Source organism: Pristiophorus japonicus, chromosome 5 (genome assembly GCF_044704955.1).
Source record: "Pristiophorus japonicus isolate sPriJap1 chromosome 5, sPriJap1.hap1, whole genome shotgun sequence".
NCBI lineage: Eukaryota > Metazoa > Chordata > Chondrichthyes > Pristiophoridae > Pristiophorus > Pristiophorus japonicus.
Genome location: NC_091981.1, coordinates 35,240,695 through 35,257,614, shown reverse-complemented (window position 1 = coordinate 35,257,614; position 16,920 = coordinate 35,240,695). Strand labels below are relative to the sequence as shown.

General features: G+C 46.5%; 2 protein-coding genes across 6 annotated transcripts in view; one reads left to right on the top strand and one right to left on the bottom strand.

Moving 5' to 3' along the window:
• The window catches only part of LOC139264284 (ankyrin repeat and SAM domain-containing protein 6-like), a 64,158-nt gene extending 60,106 nt beyond the window's left edge, over window positions 1–4,052 (bottom strand). For 2 of the 3 annotated variants that reach the window (XR_011593306.1, XM_070880510.1), the window contains exon 1: window positions 2,854–4,052. Coding sequence is in view for 2 of the 3 variants with exons in the window: in XM_070880510.1 (XP_070736611.1) it covers window positions 2,854–3,697 (844 nt within the window). In the remaining variant the exon portion in view is untranslated. The remainder of the gene's footprint in view (window positions 1–2,853) is intronic. The other variant, XM_070880509.1, reaches the window with a different exon arrangement.
• slc12a7b (solute carrier family 12 member 7b) overlaps window positions 3,399–16,920 on the top strand; it is a 385,059-nt gene continuing 371,537 nt past the window's right edge. For 2 of the 3 annotated variants that reach the window (XM_070880503.1, XM_070880502.1), the window contains exon 1: window positions 3,399–3,909. The gene's annotated coding sequence lies outside the window, so the exon portion shown is untranslated. The remainder of the gene's footprint in view (window positions 3,910–16,920) is intronic. The other variant, XM_070880508.1, reaches the window with a different exon arrangement.

Below are 16,920 nucleotides of genomic sequence, written 5' to 3'. Positions count from 1 at the left end.
CTGTAGCTTCGATTTTCATCTCATCAATAGACTTCTCCAGAGATCAACTCTCAACCCTTGGCGCACATAACACAAATAACCAAACAAATTAACTGACAATAGGTGCCACAAGTAGAAAGGTGAAGTCTATCGAGACATTAGTGAGGGAAGGAACGATGGTTCAAGGATAATATGGATATTATAAGACAAGGCACTGGAGAGGATGCAAAAAAAATGATAAGGATGATACCAGAAATGCAAGCTTATACCCATCAGGAAAGGATGAACAGGTTGGGTCTCTTTTCTCGTGAAAAGAAAAGGCATGGTGAATGACCCAGAGGTATTTAAAATTATGAAAGGTTTTTATAGAGTAGACACTTGTGGGGAAGAGCAAAACCAGAGGCTATCAATATAAAGATAGTCACCAAGAAATCAAATAGGGAATTCAGAAGAAACTTCTTTACCCAGAGAGTGGTGAGAATGTGGAACTCGCTACCACAGGGAGTGGTTGAAGCAAATAGTATAGATGCACTTGAGAAAGCTAGATAACCATATGCTGATGGGAGTTAGATGAGGAAGTATAGAGGAGGCTCGAGTGGAGCATAAATGCCAGCATGGACTGGTTGGGCCAAATAGCCTGTTTCTATGCTGCATATCCCATGTAATCTGCCATCAGTTAAAAACTAATTTTCTATAATGTTCCTTTTCATAGTAAATTTTCAATATTGTGCTGCATCTGGAAGCAGTAATATAAATGAGATGATGTACATACTTCTGTCGGCAAAGAACATCCCAGTTTCATTCCATAACTTTAAAATTGGAGCTTGGTCTTTCAGGGGTGATGTCAGGAAACACTTTTTCACACAAAGGGTAGCAGAAATTTGGACCTCACCCCACCCCACCTCCCACTCTGCTGTTAAGGCTAGATTAATTGAAAATTTGAAAGAGAGATTGATAATTTTTTGTTAGGCAAGGGTACTGCGGGTTACAGAGGCAAGCCGAGTAGTTGCAGTTAAGATACAGATCACCCATGATCTAAATGAATGGCAGAACAGCCTCAAGGGGCTGAATATCCTACTCGTTCCCATGTTTCATTTCTGGAGGCACGCACCACGAGCTGCAATGCATAACAGTATGGCGTGCTACAGGCAGTCTGCAGTCTTGGCACACCCATACAAGACAGCAAAGTGATTCTTACCCACCCACATGCACTTGCTTTAAAGTATGGCTTCTGAGAAATTATGCAGAAGATGCATACAAATTTTCTCCAGCTTTGTCCCTGGTTTTCATTTTGCCCTGTAGCATATACAGTGTACATAATACACCAAGTAATACACATAAAAATTTATACTCCTATTCAGTAACACATGCATTACCTTACATTATAGCTAAAAAGAATTAAGAATACAATTTATTAATCACTGAAAATGCTAACATAGTTTGGTTACAAATCACATTAGAAATAGAATGTTGGGAGTATAAAAGTAAACCCAGAGAATAGATCTCTCCAGAAAGTATAAAGCCTCTGAAGTATTGTGACCAAAAAAGTTGGAGTGCATTCCAGCAGAGAGCAGTTTACTTGATCAGTGTCCTTGAATTCAATATTCACCTCCTCCACTATGAGCACCCTGTGGCTGAAATATGCATAATCTACAGGTGCACTGCAGCAATTCACCTAGGTTACTTTGACCTATACTACCGAGAACAAAAACAGAATCATCATAGTCCCCAAGTCGCATAACACCTTGCGTTGGATATACAGGTATAACTCTGCTCTTTTATCGTTTCTTGATCAATAGCCTGGAAGAATGCATTGGCAATAGCAGTTTCTGCAAGCAATGCAGAGCTAACTGTGTACTTGTCAACCCAATGTGCAACACTAACAAGACCCACAACTCCAAAACCTTAATCCCATTAACCCAGCAAAAGAACGAGCTTACATGTATACAGTGTCTTTCATGACATGAGGATGTTGAAATGCATTTCACAGCCAATTATTTTTGAATTGAAGTGTAGTCACTGTTTTAATGTAGGAAACGCAGCAGCCAATTTGCACAGCAAGGACCCACAAACAACAATGTGATAATGACCAGATGTTTTTTTTGTGATGCTGGATGAAGAATATTGGTCAGTACACCTGGGAGAACTCGCCTGCTCTTCTGCATGTCACACATGGCTCAGTTGATAGCACTCTCACGTCTGAGCAAGGTCATGAGCTCAAGTCCCACTCGAGACTTGAGCACAAAAATCAAGGATGACACTGCGCTGCAGTGCTGTCGGAGGTGCCGTCTTCTTGATGAGACGTGAAAACTGACGCCTCCTCTGCCTCTCTGGTGGATGTAAAAGATTTCACGGCACTATTTCAAAGCAGAACATGAGTGTTCTCTCTGGTGTCCGAGCCAATATTTATTCCCCAACCATCACTAAACAGATTATCTGGTCATTATCACTTGGCTGTTTGTGGGATCTTACAGTGCACAAATTGCCTGTCGCGTTTCCGACATTACAACAGTGATTACACAATTGACTGTAATGCGCTTTGGGGAGGGGGAGGGGGAGGGGGGGGGGGGGGGTCGTGCAGCCGTGCAAAGGTTCTATATAAATGCAAGCTTTTCTTTCGAAATAGTGCCATGGGATTTTTTTAACATCTCGTCCGAAAGGCAATCTGACAGTGCAGCGCTCTGACAGTAGTGCCAGCTCGGACTTCTGTGCGCAAGTCTCTGGAGTTGGACTGGAACCGACAACCTTCTGACGGGGAAGGAGAGTACTGCTCACTGGAGCCACGGTTGACACCAAAAGAGAAGGAACGTATCAGACCAAGACGACGACATTTCACAGCTGCACGTCCCCCTTTCCCATCCATCCCATCCCTACCTGATTTGGGCCGGTTGGTGGTCTTGGAATCCAGGTAGACCCTCATCTCCTTTTGCTTGCAGGCACAGGCGATCTCGAAAGCGGTCATCCCGGCCACGTTGGTCTGATTAGGGTCCGCCCCCCTCTCGATCAGCTGCTGGGCCACGGCCAGCTCGCCGTTGAGCGCCGCCAGCATCAGGGCGCTCCAGCCGCTGGTGCGGCCCGCCTGGCCGGCCGCCGAGCCCGCCCCCCAGTCTAGCAGGACCCGGACCACCGTCTCGCGGCCGTGCTGGGCCGCCACCATCAGCGCCGTCAGGTCGGCGCGCGCGGCCGCCTCCTGCTCCTCCTCCTCGTCGTCGCCCCGGCCCCCCGGCTCGCGGGCGCTCGCCTGGCCGCCCAGGCCCGCGCCGCTCTCCAGCAGGGCGCGCGCCACGCCGACGTGGCCGCCTCGCGCCGCCGCCGCCAGCGCGCTGGCGCCCAGCTTGTTGGCCGCGTGGGCGTCGGCGCCGTTCTCCAGCAGCACGCGCGCCACGCTCAGCTGACCGAAGCGCGCCGCCTGCATCAACGGCGTCCAGCCGTAGCGGTTGCGGCTGTCCACCGACGCGCCCTTCATCAGCAGGAAGCGCACCAACGGCTCGTGGCCGTGGCCGGCCGCGAATTGCAGCGCTGTGTTGCCGTCGTCGTCCGTGCAGTCGACGGGCACCTGCGGAGCCCGCAGGCGATCCGGGCCCTCCCCCGCCTCGTGCCCCTTGTCCTCCCCCTCCTCGTCCCACCACGGCTCCAGCAACCGCCTGGCGTTCTCGAAGTTTCCTTCCTCGCACGCGCGGAACAGGAGCTGGAAGGTCGGGGGGATCCCGCACTCCATTTCCTAACGCCGAGGCGGCAACAGCAGGAGTGAGCTGCTGCTTCGCTTCCTCCTCACAGCCGCAGCCCGGTCGTCCGTCAGCGCCAAGCCAGGGAGCAACGACATCACTTCGTTGATGGCTTATTTGTTATTTTTTGGTGTGTGTGGAGGGAATCTACACACAACTAAACCGTCTTTCCACCGCCACAGTGACCGAATGACAACGACATAAGGTTAGTCCGCTCGCTCCCGGCTGTCTCGACGGCACCACGGCCGTTGATTGCTGAAGCTAAAACAACGCATCGCGCTCTTGTGATTGGCAGGACGCGCCGCCAATCCGCCCGCCGCCTCGTTTTCAACCTCCATGCATGTTGCAGGCGCCGACAGGGGGCGGAGCTTGGATACCAAGCAACCGTTTACCAACACATTCCGAGTCGGGGCGGCCATCCAATTGGCGCGATGAAGGGGCAGGGTTATAAGGGGAGCTCGCGATTCCAGGCGGTCATTCATCAGAGCCACAGCTGTGTCGCCGACGTAACCTCGTGCGTCAAAATAGGATTTCTGAGACAGTACGTCATTTTCTTGTCAGTGAGAGCCGACTGCGCACGAGGATCGCAGCTCGCCTTTCCCACAGATGTCAGTCTAAGTAAAACTTGGCTTTCCAATGAATGTTTCAGAATAGTTGCAACCCAAACACAACATGTACTAACAGTTTACAAAGCAACTAATTGCGGTATACAACCTCGGAATTCTTGTGCTTTTACGTTTTTTTTAAAGAAATGTGCAATATCTGGCCTTGGAACCGGAGGAAATGCGGGCATATTTCCATTAGGAGAAAAGATGGGGCATTCAAAGCTAGATCTCTTCACCGAGGCATGCGAAAGCATAGGCCTTACATTAAACATCCGCAAGACAAAGGTCCTCCACCAACCTGACCCCGCCACACAGCACTGCCCCCCAGTCATCAAGATCCACGGTCTACAGGGCTGTAGTGATACCCGCCCTCTTGTATGGCTCAGAGATGTGGACCATGTACAGTAGACACCTCAAATCGCTGGAGAAATACCACTAATGATGTATCCGCAAGATCCTACAAATCCCCTGGGAGGACAGACGCACCAACGTCAGTGTTCTCAATCAGGCCAACATCCCCAGCATCGAAACACTCAACCAGCTCCGTTGGGCTGGCCACGTTGTTCGCATGCCCGACACAAGACTCTCAAAGCAGGCGCTCTACTTGAACTCCTACATGGCAAGCGAGCCCCAGGTGGGCAGAGGAAACCCTCAAAGCCTCCTTGATAAAGTGCAACATCCCCATCAACACCTGGAAGTCCCTGGACTAAGATCACCCTAAGTGGAGGAAGAGCATCCGGGAGGGCACTGAGCACCTTGAATCTTGTCGCCAAAAGCATACAGAAAACAAGTGCAGGCAGCGGAAGGAGCATGTGGCAAACCAGACTCCCCACCCACCCTTTCCTACAACAACTGTCTGTCCCACCTGTGACAGAGACTATAATTCCCGTATTGGACTGTTCAGTCACCTGAGAACTCACTTTTAGAGTGGAAGCAAGTCTTCCTCGATTTCGAGGGAATACATATGATGATGATCATGGATGACAAAGGAGATAGATGTTAAAATAAAACAAAAAAAGGTTTATGACAAATGTCAGAATACAATTGAAAACCAAGCAAAATACAAAGCGTGCAGGGGGAAATTGACAAAGGATATAAGACGGGTAAAGAGAGTATGAGAAGCAATTCGCAAGTAACATAAAAGGGAACCCATAATAGCTTTTATAAATAGTAAAAGATTAGTCAAACATAGAAACATAGAAAGTAGGTGCAGGAGTAGGCCATTCCGCCCTTCGAGCCTGCACCACCATTCAATATGATCATGGCTGATCATGCAACTTCACTACCCCATTCCTGCTTTCTCTCCATACCCCTTGATCCCTTTAGCCGTAAGGGCCACATCTAACTCCCTTTTGAATATATCTAACAAACTGGCCTCAACAACTTTCTGTGGTAGAGAATTCTACAGGTTCACAATTCTCTGAGTGAAGAAGTTTCTCCTCATCTCGGTCCTAAATGGCTTACCCCTTATCCTTAGACTGTGACCCCTGGTTCTGGACTTCCCCAACATCGGGAACATTCTTCCTGCATCTAACCTGTCCAATCCCATCAGAATATTATATGTTTCTATGAGATCCCCTCTCATTCTTCTAAATTCCAGTGAATATAAGCTTAGTCGATCCAGTCTTTCGTCATATGTCAGTCCTGCCATCCCGGGAATCAGTCTGGTGAACCTTCGCTGCACTCCCTCAATAGCAAGAATGTCCTTCCTCGGATTAGGAGACCAAAACTGCACACAATACTCAAGGTGTGGTCTCACCAAGGCCCTGTACAACTGCAGTAAGACCTCCCTGCTCCTATATTCAAATCCCCTAGCTATGAAGGCCACCATACCATTTGCCGCCTTCACCGCCTGTTGTACCTGCATGCCTACCTTCAATGACTGATGTACCATGACACCCGGGTCTCGTTGCACCTCCCCTTTTACTAACCTGTCACCATTCAGATAATAATCTGCCTTCCTGTTTTTGCAATTAAAGTGGATAACCTCACACCTATTCACATTATACTGCATCTGACATGCATTTGCCCATTCACCTAACTTGTCCAAGTCCCTCTGCAGCCTCCTAGCATCCTCCTCGCAGCTCGCACTACCACCCAACTTAGTGTCATCTGCAAACTTGGAAATATTACATTCAATTCCTTTGTCTAAATCACCTGGTGCCAAAAGCTGGATGATTGCAAATGTTCAAAAAAGGAGAGGGATAAACCTGGTACCTACAGAGCAATCGAACTAACGTCAATAGTGGGAAAACTACGAGACGTCATTGTCAAGGACAAAATTCATTCTCATTTGGAGAAGCATATGTTATTATGGGACAGCCAGCACCGATTTGTTGAAGGCAAATTGTCTGACTAACCTGATTGAGTTATTTGATGAAGTAACAGAGAGGGTTGATGAAGTTAGTGCAGTAAATGTATATATGGACCTTCAAAAGGCATTTGATAAAGTACCTCACATGATATTAAAGGGATGGAGGTGACTTGGGTACGAGTTATTAAAGGGATTTAGGTACGAAATTTGTTAAGGGTTAGGAGGCAGAGAGTAGTAGTGAACGGATGTTTTCTGACTGGAGAGAAGAATGCAGTGGCGTCCCCCAGGGATCGATATTAAGACCATTGCTTTTCTTGTTTTATATAAATGACCTGGACTTGGGTAGTGAGTAAAAGTTAGAAATTTGCGGACTTTGCAAAACTTGGCAGCGTAGTAAATAATGAGCATGATAGCAGCAGACTTCTTGAAACCACTTCTCTTCTAGGATCTAGGAATGCCCACCTTGAAAACCACTTCTCTTCTAGGAATGCCCACCTTGAAAACAGCATCTGCAGTATTTTGCTTTTGTATTCGTGTTTAATTTACTGCCACTTCTCTTCTAGGAATGCCAACCTTGAAGAAGTTCTGCTCTTCCCTCAGACAGGATTTCCGTTTGTCTCTTTTATCTTCTTTGCTTTCTGTTTCCTTTCTCGTGTTTGATTTAGTATCTGCCAAGACTCTTTTCACAGCCACATCTCTTTCCTCAGTAGCTGTCTCCACCTCAGAATGAATCCACATGGATGTCAACTGAAATTCCACCCTTCATGTTTTGGATCCACTCAGGATTACAGATATCTCCGAGATATTCAGCGCTCCTTGAACCACTGCTCTCGCCACATCCTGGGATCCACACACAATGCTATGTGCCGCCACATGCACACTCTCAACCTCTCTCTTCAGCAGCACCGACTCTATCTCTAAGCTGTCCTGGTCCGCTGTTCCATTTCATCCTTCGCCTCATCCGCGCTTTAACCAAAAACTTTTTTCCTTTCTTTCAGGTGTCAAGAATTGTAAACTTCAACAACTCTTGGACGCCAATGCCCCTCCGGAGCCTTTTTCCCCTACACTTCCCTCTGATCCCATCCCTTCTTCCAATCTCACCCCCTGCCGTGTTTTCACTATTTCCTCTGACCTTCCTTTTTCTGACCCCGAACGGTCAGTCCTCAGCAAAGGTCGGAGCTTCATCCTCTTACGCCCCCAGCTCAATGAATTTTGAGCTCGGCACGATGCTGAGCTCTTTTTCCGCTGCCTTCGTCTCTGTGCCCACTTCTTTGGCCAGGAATCTCCCCCTCCCCCCCCTGCACAGCTGATCATTTCTCATGTTTTCAGAATTCATGCTGTACCTGGACCCCTTCCTCTGGCCTCTTACACTCTCTAGATCTTTTCATTGCAAACTGCTGACGGGTCATCGGCCGTCTCAATTTCTCTGCTCCCCTCACTCACACCTACCTACCTCCCTCTGAACTTACAGCACTCCGCTCGCTCAGATCCAACCCCAATCTTGTCATTAAACCCGCTGACAAGGGTGGCGCTGTTGTTGTTGGGTGAACCGACCTCTACCTTGCAGAGGTTGATCGGCAACTCTCTGACACATCCTCCTATCTCCTCCTGGACCATGACTCCACCACTGAACATCAAGCCATCATTTCGCAGACCATCACTGATCTCATCTCCTCTGGAGATCTTCCCTCCACAGCCACCAACCTCATAGTTCCCCAGCACCGCATAGCCCGCTTCTACCTCCTTCCCAAAATCCACAAACAGGACTGCCCAGGTAGACCCATCGTTTCAGCCTGTTATTGCCCTACAGAACTTATTTCAACTCTAATTTTTCTCCCCTTGTCCACTCTCTTCCCACCTACATCCGCGACTCCTCCGACGTCCTCCGTCACTTTAACAGTTTCCAGTTTCCTGACCCCAACCGTCTCCTTTTCACCATGGACGTCCAATCCCTCTACACTTCCATCATCCACCAAGATGGCCTGAGGGCGCTCCGCTTCTTGCTCGAGCAGAGGCCCAACCAGTCCGCATCCACCACCACCTTCCTCCGCCTGGCTGAACTTGTTCTCACATTGAACAACTTTTCCTTTAACTCCACTCACTTCCTCCAAATTAAAGGTGTTGCTATAGGAACCCGCATGGGTCCGAGCTGTGCCTGCCTTTTCGTGGGAAATGTGGAACATTCTTTGTTCCAGTCCTACTCGGGTCCCCTCACCTCTTTTTCCGGTACATTGATGACTGCATCGGTGCCGTTCCCTGCTCTCGCCCTGAACTTGAAAATTTCATTCACTTTGCTTCCAATTTCCACCCTTCCCTCACGTTCACACGGTCCATCTCGGACTCTTCCCTTCCCTTCCTCGTCTTCCCTGTCTCCATTTCGACCAGTATCCACTATAAGCCCACTGACTCCCACAGCTACCTGGACTACACTTCCTCCCACCCCGCATCCTGTAAGGACTGCATTCCATTCTCCCAGTTTCTACATCTCCGTCACATCTGCTCTGACGACGCCACCCTTCACACTAGTGCCTCTGACATGTCTTTTTCCTCAACCGAGGATTCCCCTCCGCCGCGATTAACATGGCCCTCGACCGTGTCCGTTCTATTTCCCACACCTCTACTCTCACCCCTTCCCCTCGCTCTCAGAACCATGACAGGGTTCCCCTTGTCCTCACCTTTCACCCCACCAGCCTCCACATTCAACGGATCATCCTCCGCCATTTCCGCCACCTTCTGCATGATCCCACCACCAATCACATCTTCCCCTCTTCTCCCCTCTCAGCGTTCCGAAGGGATTTTTCCCTCCGCGACACCTTGGTCCATTCCACAGTCACCCCCAGCAACCCCTCCCCTTCCCATGGCACCTTCCCGTGCCCTTTTACCTCCTCCCTCCCCACTATCCAGGGCCCCAAATACTTCTTCCAGGTGAAACAGTGATTTACTTGTACTTCTTTCAACTTGATATACTGTATTCACTGCTCACGATGTGGTCTCTACACTGGGGAGACCAAGCGTAGATTGGGTCACCGCTTTGTTCAAGTCCGTTAGCTTCCGATCGCCTGTCACTATAATTCTCCACTCCACATCCACTCTGATATCTCCGTCCTCAGACTCCTCCACTGTTCCAATAAAGCTCAACGCAAGCTCGTGGAACAGCACCTCATCTTTCGTTTAGGCATTTTACAGCCTTCTGGACTCAACATCAGAGCATAACCTCTGGCCACCTTTGGCTCCATTTCCCTCCCCCAACCGTCACATCTTATGTTTTTTTTCTTTCTTTTTTTTTCTTTGTCTATAATGGCAGCTGGTCATTACTACGCCATTCATACCCTATCCGGATGAACCTTTTCTGACTTCTGTTATTACCGTTTCAATTCGGCCTATCATCCCTTTAGTCTCTCTCATCCCTCCTGCTTTCCTATCACAGACCTTCCCTTTTATTCTTTCTTCTCCTCCCCCCTTCAGTGCTTAAGAATGTGCTCTTTTCAAACATTCGGCAGTTCTGATGAAGGGTCGTCGACTCAAAACGTTAACTGTTTTTTTTTCTCCACAGATGCTCCCTGACCCGCTGAGTTTTCCAGCATTCTCTGTTTTTATTTCACATTCCAACATCGCAGTATTTTGCTTTTGTGTTCAGGAGGATATAGACTGACTGGTGAAATGGGCAGGCACATGGCAGATGCAATTTAATGCGGATAAGTGTGAAGTGATGCACATTGGGAGAAACAACAAGGAGTGACATAATTTAAATGGTATTCTTTTGAGGTGGTGCAAGAACAATGGAACCTAGGAGTGCGTATTCATAAATCTTTGAAGGTGACAGGGCAAGTTGAGAAGGCGGTTAAGAAAGCATATGGGATACTTGGATTTTTGAATAGGGGCGTTGAATATAAAAACAAGGAAGTTATGCTAAACCTTTACAAATCTCTGTTTAGGCCTCAGCTGGAGTATGGTGTACAATTCTCGTCACCTGTGTCACCTTGGAGAGGATACAGAGGTGGTTTACCAGGATGACGCCATGGATGAGGGAGTTCAATTATGAGGAGAGATTGGAGAAGCTGGGATTGTCCTCCTTACAGCAAAGAAGGTTAAGGGGAGACCTAATAGAGGTATTCAAAATTGAGGGAATTTAATAGAGCGAGTAGGGAGAAACTGTTTCCTCCAAAAAGTGGGTTGGTAACCAGAGGTCATAGATTTAAAATAATTAGCAAAAGAACTAGAGGGAAAATGAGAAATTTCTTCACACAGAGGGTTGTTAAGATCTGGAACGCACTACCTGAAAGGGTGGTGCAATCAGATTCCACAGGAACTTTTAAAAGGCACTTGGACATGTACTTGAAGAGGTCTAATTTTCATGGTAATGGAGAAAAGGCTGGGGTGTGGAACTAATTGGACTGCTCTCTCAAAGAGCTGGCATAGCCGTGATAGGCTGAACGGCCTCTTTCTGTGCTGGAAGATTCTATGATTCAGTACCTTACCCAAATCCCTCATATATTTACTCTGCAAAATGTGTCACAGTTTCTCTAGCTTCTGAAGTGGATAAAGTGAATACCATTCATTAGACTGAAAAACCTAGCAATGGAATTGGGAATCAGCACAGCACAACCATTTGGTAACTGATCACAGTGGATAATCTCACTCTTTCTACCAGTTTGACATGTTTTCATAGGGCTGAGTTACGGTGAATTGACACTACAAGTTTAACTAAACTTGTGTGGTGCAAATCATTTATCAAGATCTGAACTGATAGTGAAGCGAATTGGAGTGAGATTACCTCTTTCAGGGAGTCTTACTACATTTGGCTCAGGTGTTAGGTCAGAATTTACCCTAGTGGAGCAATACCATAGTCATGGTGAAAATGTACCCTTGTATTGCCTAATTATACCAATTTGTTTATTAGGCACAGCAGATCTCTGTATCTATAAAACTTAAATACATACACGGATCTCTGACTTTGAAATCCCAGTAAAATTAATTTTTAATTGAACGGTTGTCAGTTCGAAGCCTCACTTCTGAAACTTGAGGTGAGAGTGTTACCACTGAGGCAAGGTTGACACCTGACTTTAAACAAAAGAAGGATACAGGCAACAGTTTCCATCTGCTAATATTAAAGTAGTAAAGAAGTGGACTAGTTTTTGCCTAATATTAAAATCTTAAGCTTCAGTGTTAAAGTGGTTGTGGGGACCATTAAAAAATTTCAAAATTGGCCCTTGCACCAGTTGTAGTATAAATAATATGAAACAGATGTGCCATAAGACTATCTCCTCCAGGTGGTATCACACAACTGCAAATATTTCACATCTCTGAAAAGTTGCTTTGCACTGGTGGACATGAACTTGGCACCTTTTCAGGACGGGCAGTATAACTCTCTTCAAACATGAATTTTCCGAGAGGAACTCAATTTCAGAAGCTTTGTAAGTGAATATAAATTTTTGACATTCATCGAATACATCAACAATTTCTGCTGCACATGTTTACTTCAAAGAAAAAGAAAGAATTTCTATTTATATAGCACCTTTCACGACCACAGGACATCCCAAATCACTTTACGACCAATGAACTAATAATGAAGTGTAGTCACTATTGTAATGTAGGAAACGCAGCAGCAAATTTGCACACAGCAAGGTCCCACAAACAGCAATGAGATAAATGACCAAAGCATCTGTTGGCTGAAGGATAAATGTTGGTCAGGCTATCGGGAGAACTTCCTTGCTCTTCTTTGAATAATGCCATAGGATCTTTTACGTCCACGTGAGAGGGCAGACGGGGCCTCGGTTTAACGTTTTATCCGAACAACAGCACCTCTGACAGTGCAGCACTCCTTCAGTACTGCACCAGAGTGTCAACCTCGATCATGTGCTCAAGTTTCTGGAGTGTGGCTTTGACCCACAATCTTCTGACCCAGAGGTGAGAGTGATAGCACTGAGCCCAGGCTGACACTTGACTTCAGTGAGCAAAAGAAGGATACAGGCAACAATTTCCACCTGCAAATATTAAAGTTTTATGTCGTGTGTTTCCATTGATGTGGTGTCTACAGTGATGGTACAAGGAAGTAGTAAATGCTATAATACAGTGAAATAAAACTTGATCTGCTGTTCAAATTATGTGGCACAAATGTCTGCTGGTCAAACAATATGATACAATCTTCCTGATACTCTCCACCTCTCTCCTTTAAGAGGCTCCTTAAAACCTACTTCTTTGACCAAGCTTTTAGTCATCAGTCCTAATGGCTCCTTTGGCTCGGTGTCAATTTTTAATGTCTGATTATGCACTAGTGAAGCACCTTGGGATGTTTTAATACATTATAAATGCTATATAAATGCAAGTTATTGTTGATTAAGTTACAGCAACATACTTTCCACCAGAACACTTCTTGCTGGTAAAAAAAGGAACCTTATCCTGAAGCCAGCATCAAGAGGCCCAAACTATTTTAAAGTTCAGGCCTCAACAGCATAATTGGGATGAGCCACTGAGTGCTCAATGAAGGCTAGCAGGCAGCTTACCACACAGGCAGGCTGAAATTCTGGCAGCTCCGTGATGCTAAAAAGGTGGACGGAGGCATATCAGGGAGTATAGCCTAGCCAGTGACCAGCAGCAGTCATATTATTTCTGTGGAGCTAGGAAGGACCAGATGAATTCTTGCCCCCAAAAATGTTCCAAGCTGATTTTGGAGCGGTTTCCAGCGATCCCTTTAAGGGCCTCTGGTCAGGCCGCACACCCCCTGGTATAAATGTGTTCACCATGTGCAGCGCACATTCTGTCCATTTGTACCTGAAAATTGCAAACAAGGTCCTGCAACTGGCAGAGGACACCGATTTGCATATGTAACCAATCTCCAGCCTGTTTCAGACGTATTAGCAATTTTAATCAGGAGGCAGGTTGGGAACCCGGGAGAACAGATTTTACTGCAGGGCCTGATTTGCATTTCAAACCTCTGTTTCACACCCGCAGCCAGCAGATGCAGAGGCTGGTTGGCTGCGGGCGGCTAGGCCTGTGGCACTATACCGCAGAGAGGAGGAAGAGAGGACCGAAGGAGGAACGGGTGGGAGGGACAGAACATCGGGGCTGGAGCATAGGTGGGAGGTTAGGGAGAGAAGTTCCGACACAAGAGCATTGGGAGGGAGGGGTAGAACATTAGGGTTGGAGCAGAGATGAGGTGTAGGGAGAGAAGTTCTGACACCAGAGCATCAGGGGGTGGAGGGGGAGAACATCGGGCCAGAGCATCAATGGGGAAGGGAGGGAACATTGGTGCCAGGGAGAAAAAGCACTGTGGTGGTGGAGGGATCTGGGAAGGTGATCAAAGGCCTAGTGGAGGCGGGGGATAGGAGGCCTTGTGGTGGGTCTCTGATCGCAGTGGATGGTAAAGGCACTTACCTCCTGGATCCCCGAAGCCTGCAAAACTGACCAGCCACAGTTAAATTTTGTGGTTAAATCTGAGCACGCCAGTCTCATTATGATTTTTAAATGGGAAATCCTCCTCCTAGAAGCGGGTTGGTTACCCGCCTCGGTTAAAACCAAAAGTAGGCCAGGTTCTGGTCGGGATTCATTTTTTTAACACTTTAAACTCCCACCAGACCCCAACCCACCTGTTATTTATCGTTAAAATTCCCCTTCATCCATTTACAGGCCCACCTGAAAACTACATCAGGTGGGTCTTGGACATCCAAGAGGCTGCCGAGGTGCCTGCCCTGATTTTCCACTGCTGGCCACTTGGTTTTCAGGCACAATTCGGGCAGGTGACAGTTGAAAATTGACCCCACTGTTTCAAAGTTTTGTAATTTCGTTTTTTTTCCCGAGAACTAATAAACTAGTTAGAAGTAATGCCAACTCAGATTTCTCAATAAGCCTGGCATTAGAAGTTGTTAAGCGGGTCCCTCTAATAGCATCACCAAACAGACTTTTCCCATTCCATATTTTCTTATGTCATCGTCATCATAGGCGGTCCCTTGAACGAGGATGACTTGCTTCCGCACCAAAAAGGTTGAGTTCATGGTTGTTTCAATGAAGGACCCGATGTTCCAGTCCTGAACTCCTCCAGTTGAAGGGGTGGAAGATGCCTGTGCGTGGATTTTTTTTAACGTGCGGTGACCGTTGCACATCAGCCACCACACCGGCTTGACAGAGCTCGGCCTTTATCCAGTTGCAAGGGTTAACCAGGATGACTGGAGACATGCGCTGATGCACAGACCTAGTGCGCACACATATCGCTGTGTGGTACTCATGCATCAATGATGCAGATGATTGGCCAGGATTCTCCCAAGAATGTTTTCAGTTGCTGCAACCATCTCACCTTGGAGACAAATAATTCTTTCTGATGCTTCATGGCTTCAGTGCTCGGAAGCATATTCACTAGAACATCATGTTAGTTATTTGGACTTTGATGTGGAAAATACTATAACTAATGCTCCATTCATACTAAGTCATTTGGGTCCTTCCTATGCCAGTTAAGCATCACGGGACACTATTTATTGGTTCCTTTCTAAATTAAGGACCATTATAATTCAGGCTTTCTCCTAACCTTCTTTGTACATGTTCACAACAAGATGCAGTCTCAGTAAACAGTCTTTCTTCCCCCTATGATTCATAGCTTACACCTTTGTGTGTGTCATGAACGGGAGCAGTGTGCCAGAGAATTAACAATTTCCCTTTTACTATGATATTCTGCAAATAGACGTTGCATTGACTGCTTACCATGCACTCCTGTCTCTTCTAAAAAGGCAGAAAATTGGCAAGATGGTATACGTCGAGCTAAAATTAATAATCAAATTTATTCATAAAATATGATTACACACAAGCAATACCTAAACAGATGATATGTTCATTTATTTTATTATTGTAAAATGTTATGGATGTAAAGTTTCACAATCTCAGGATTGTGAAACTTTACATCCGTAATATTTTACACCCATTCTGCTCCTGGCTATTAGTCCCTAGCAGCTCAGTACCAGTAAGGACAGTTTCCCATTCTGCACTCAACCTTTGATGGTAGTTCTGAAGAAAGATTAGCATCAAAAAATAAAAAGGGATGCCCATCTCAGCTCTTCATAATAGCTAGCAAGGACTCAGGTGTTTTATTCAATTTGGGAGATTCAACATAGCTTTCTAGCTTGTGCCAATATAAATATTTCCTTTAAGAGAAGAGCTTTATTTAGTGATATATTCTAACAGGGTTTGCCGGGGAGTACTTGGAATTGAAATTACTTGCCCATGAGTGATATTTCTTTGTGGCCATCATTGGCTGAACAAGTTGTTGAAGCATGCACTAGTCAATAGAAAATATGTGACTTGTTTGTTATGAGCCTCCGAGTGTAGGCCAACATGGGGCAGTCTCTGGACCAACTTGTCAATTCCATCCACAGTGATAGCTGGGCATCACCCCATCTGCTGTCATGCTAAACCAACTCCTAGGGTTTTATCTGGGATATATCCAACTGCATGAAAGGACCTCAAAGAAAATAAAATTACCCCCTCAAGATTGCCACAGTTATGCAGGATCTAGACAGTGTTACTGCCATTATGGATTGGCTGGCATCTCAGAAACCTATTTTCATGAGGAAGTAATACACCCATTTTATGGTCCCAAACAAATAAATTAAAATGGAGAATTGGAGGGGTTTCCTATGGATTCATGAAGTCCCCTTCCAATCCCAATCTTGAAACGTAAGGCTGGTTCAATTGTTTGGCACCTGACAAAACCAGAAGTGATCATGTGGAAGTCAGGAAGACATGTGCATGAACTCCTGATCCCATTGAAGCATCCCTAGCAAGAGGTATATCCCAGGCTGGAATAGCAACATGCCGAGTTAATGGGATTTTAAAAACCAATGAGACAAAGAGTTGCCCATTTTTTGCATTTGAATGGCGGCAGATTAGGAAAAGCGGAGTGCAATGAGACCTGAGTGTCATGGTACATCAGTCATTGAAAGTTGGCATGCAAGTACAGCAGGTGGTGAAGAAAGCAAATGGTTTATTGGCCTTCATAGCTAGGAGTTTTGAGTATAGGAGCAGGGAGGTCTTACTGCAGTTGTACAGGGCCTTGGTGAGCCCTCACCTGCAATATTGTGTTCAGTTTTGGTCTCCTAATCTGAGGAAGGACATTCTTGCTATTGAGGGAGTGCAGCGAAGGTTCACCAGACTGATTCCCGGGATGGCTGGACTGACATATGAGGAGAGACTGGATCGACTGGGCCTTTATTCACTGGAGTTTAGAAGTATGAGAGGGGATCTCATAGAAACCATAAAATTCTGATGGGACTGGACAGGTTAGATGCAGGAAGAATGTTCCCGATGTTGGGGA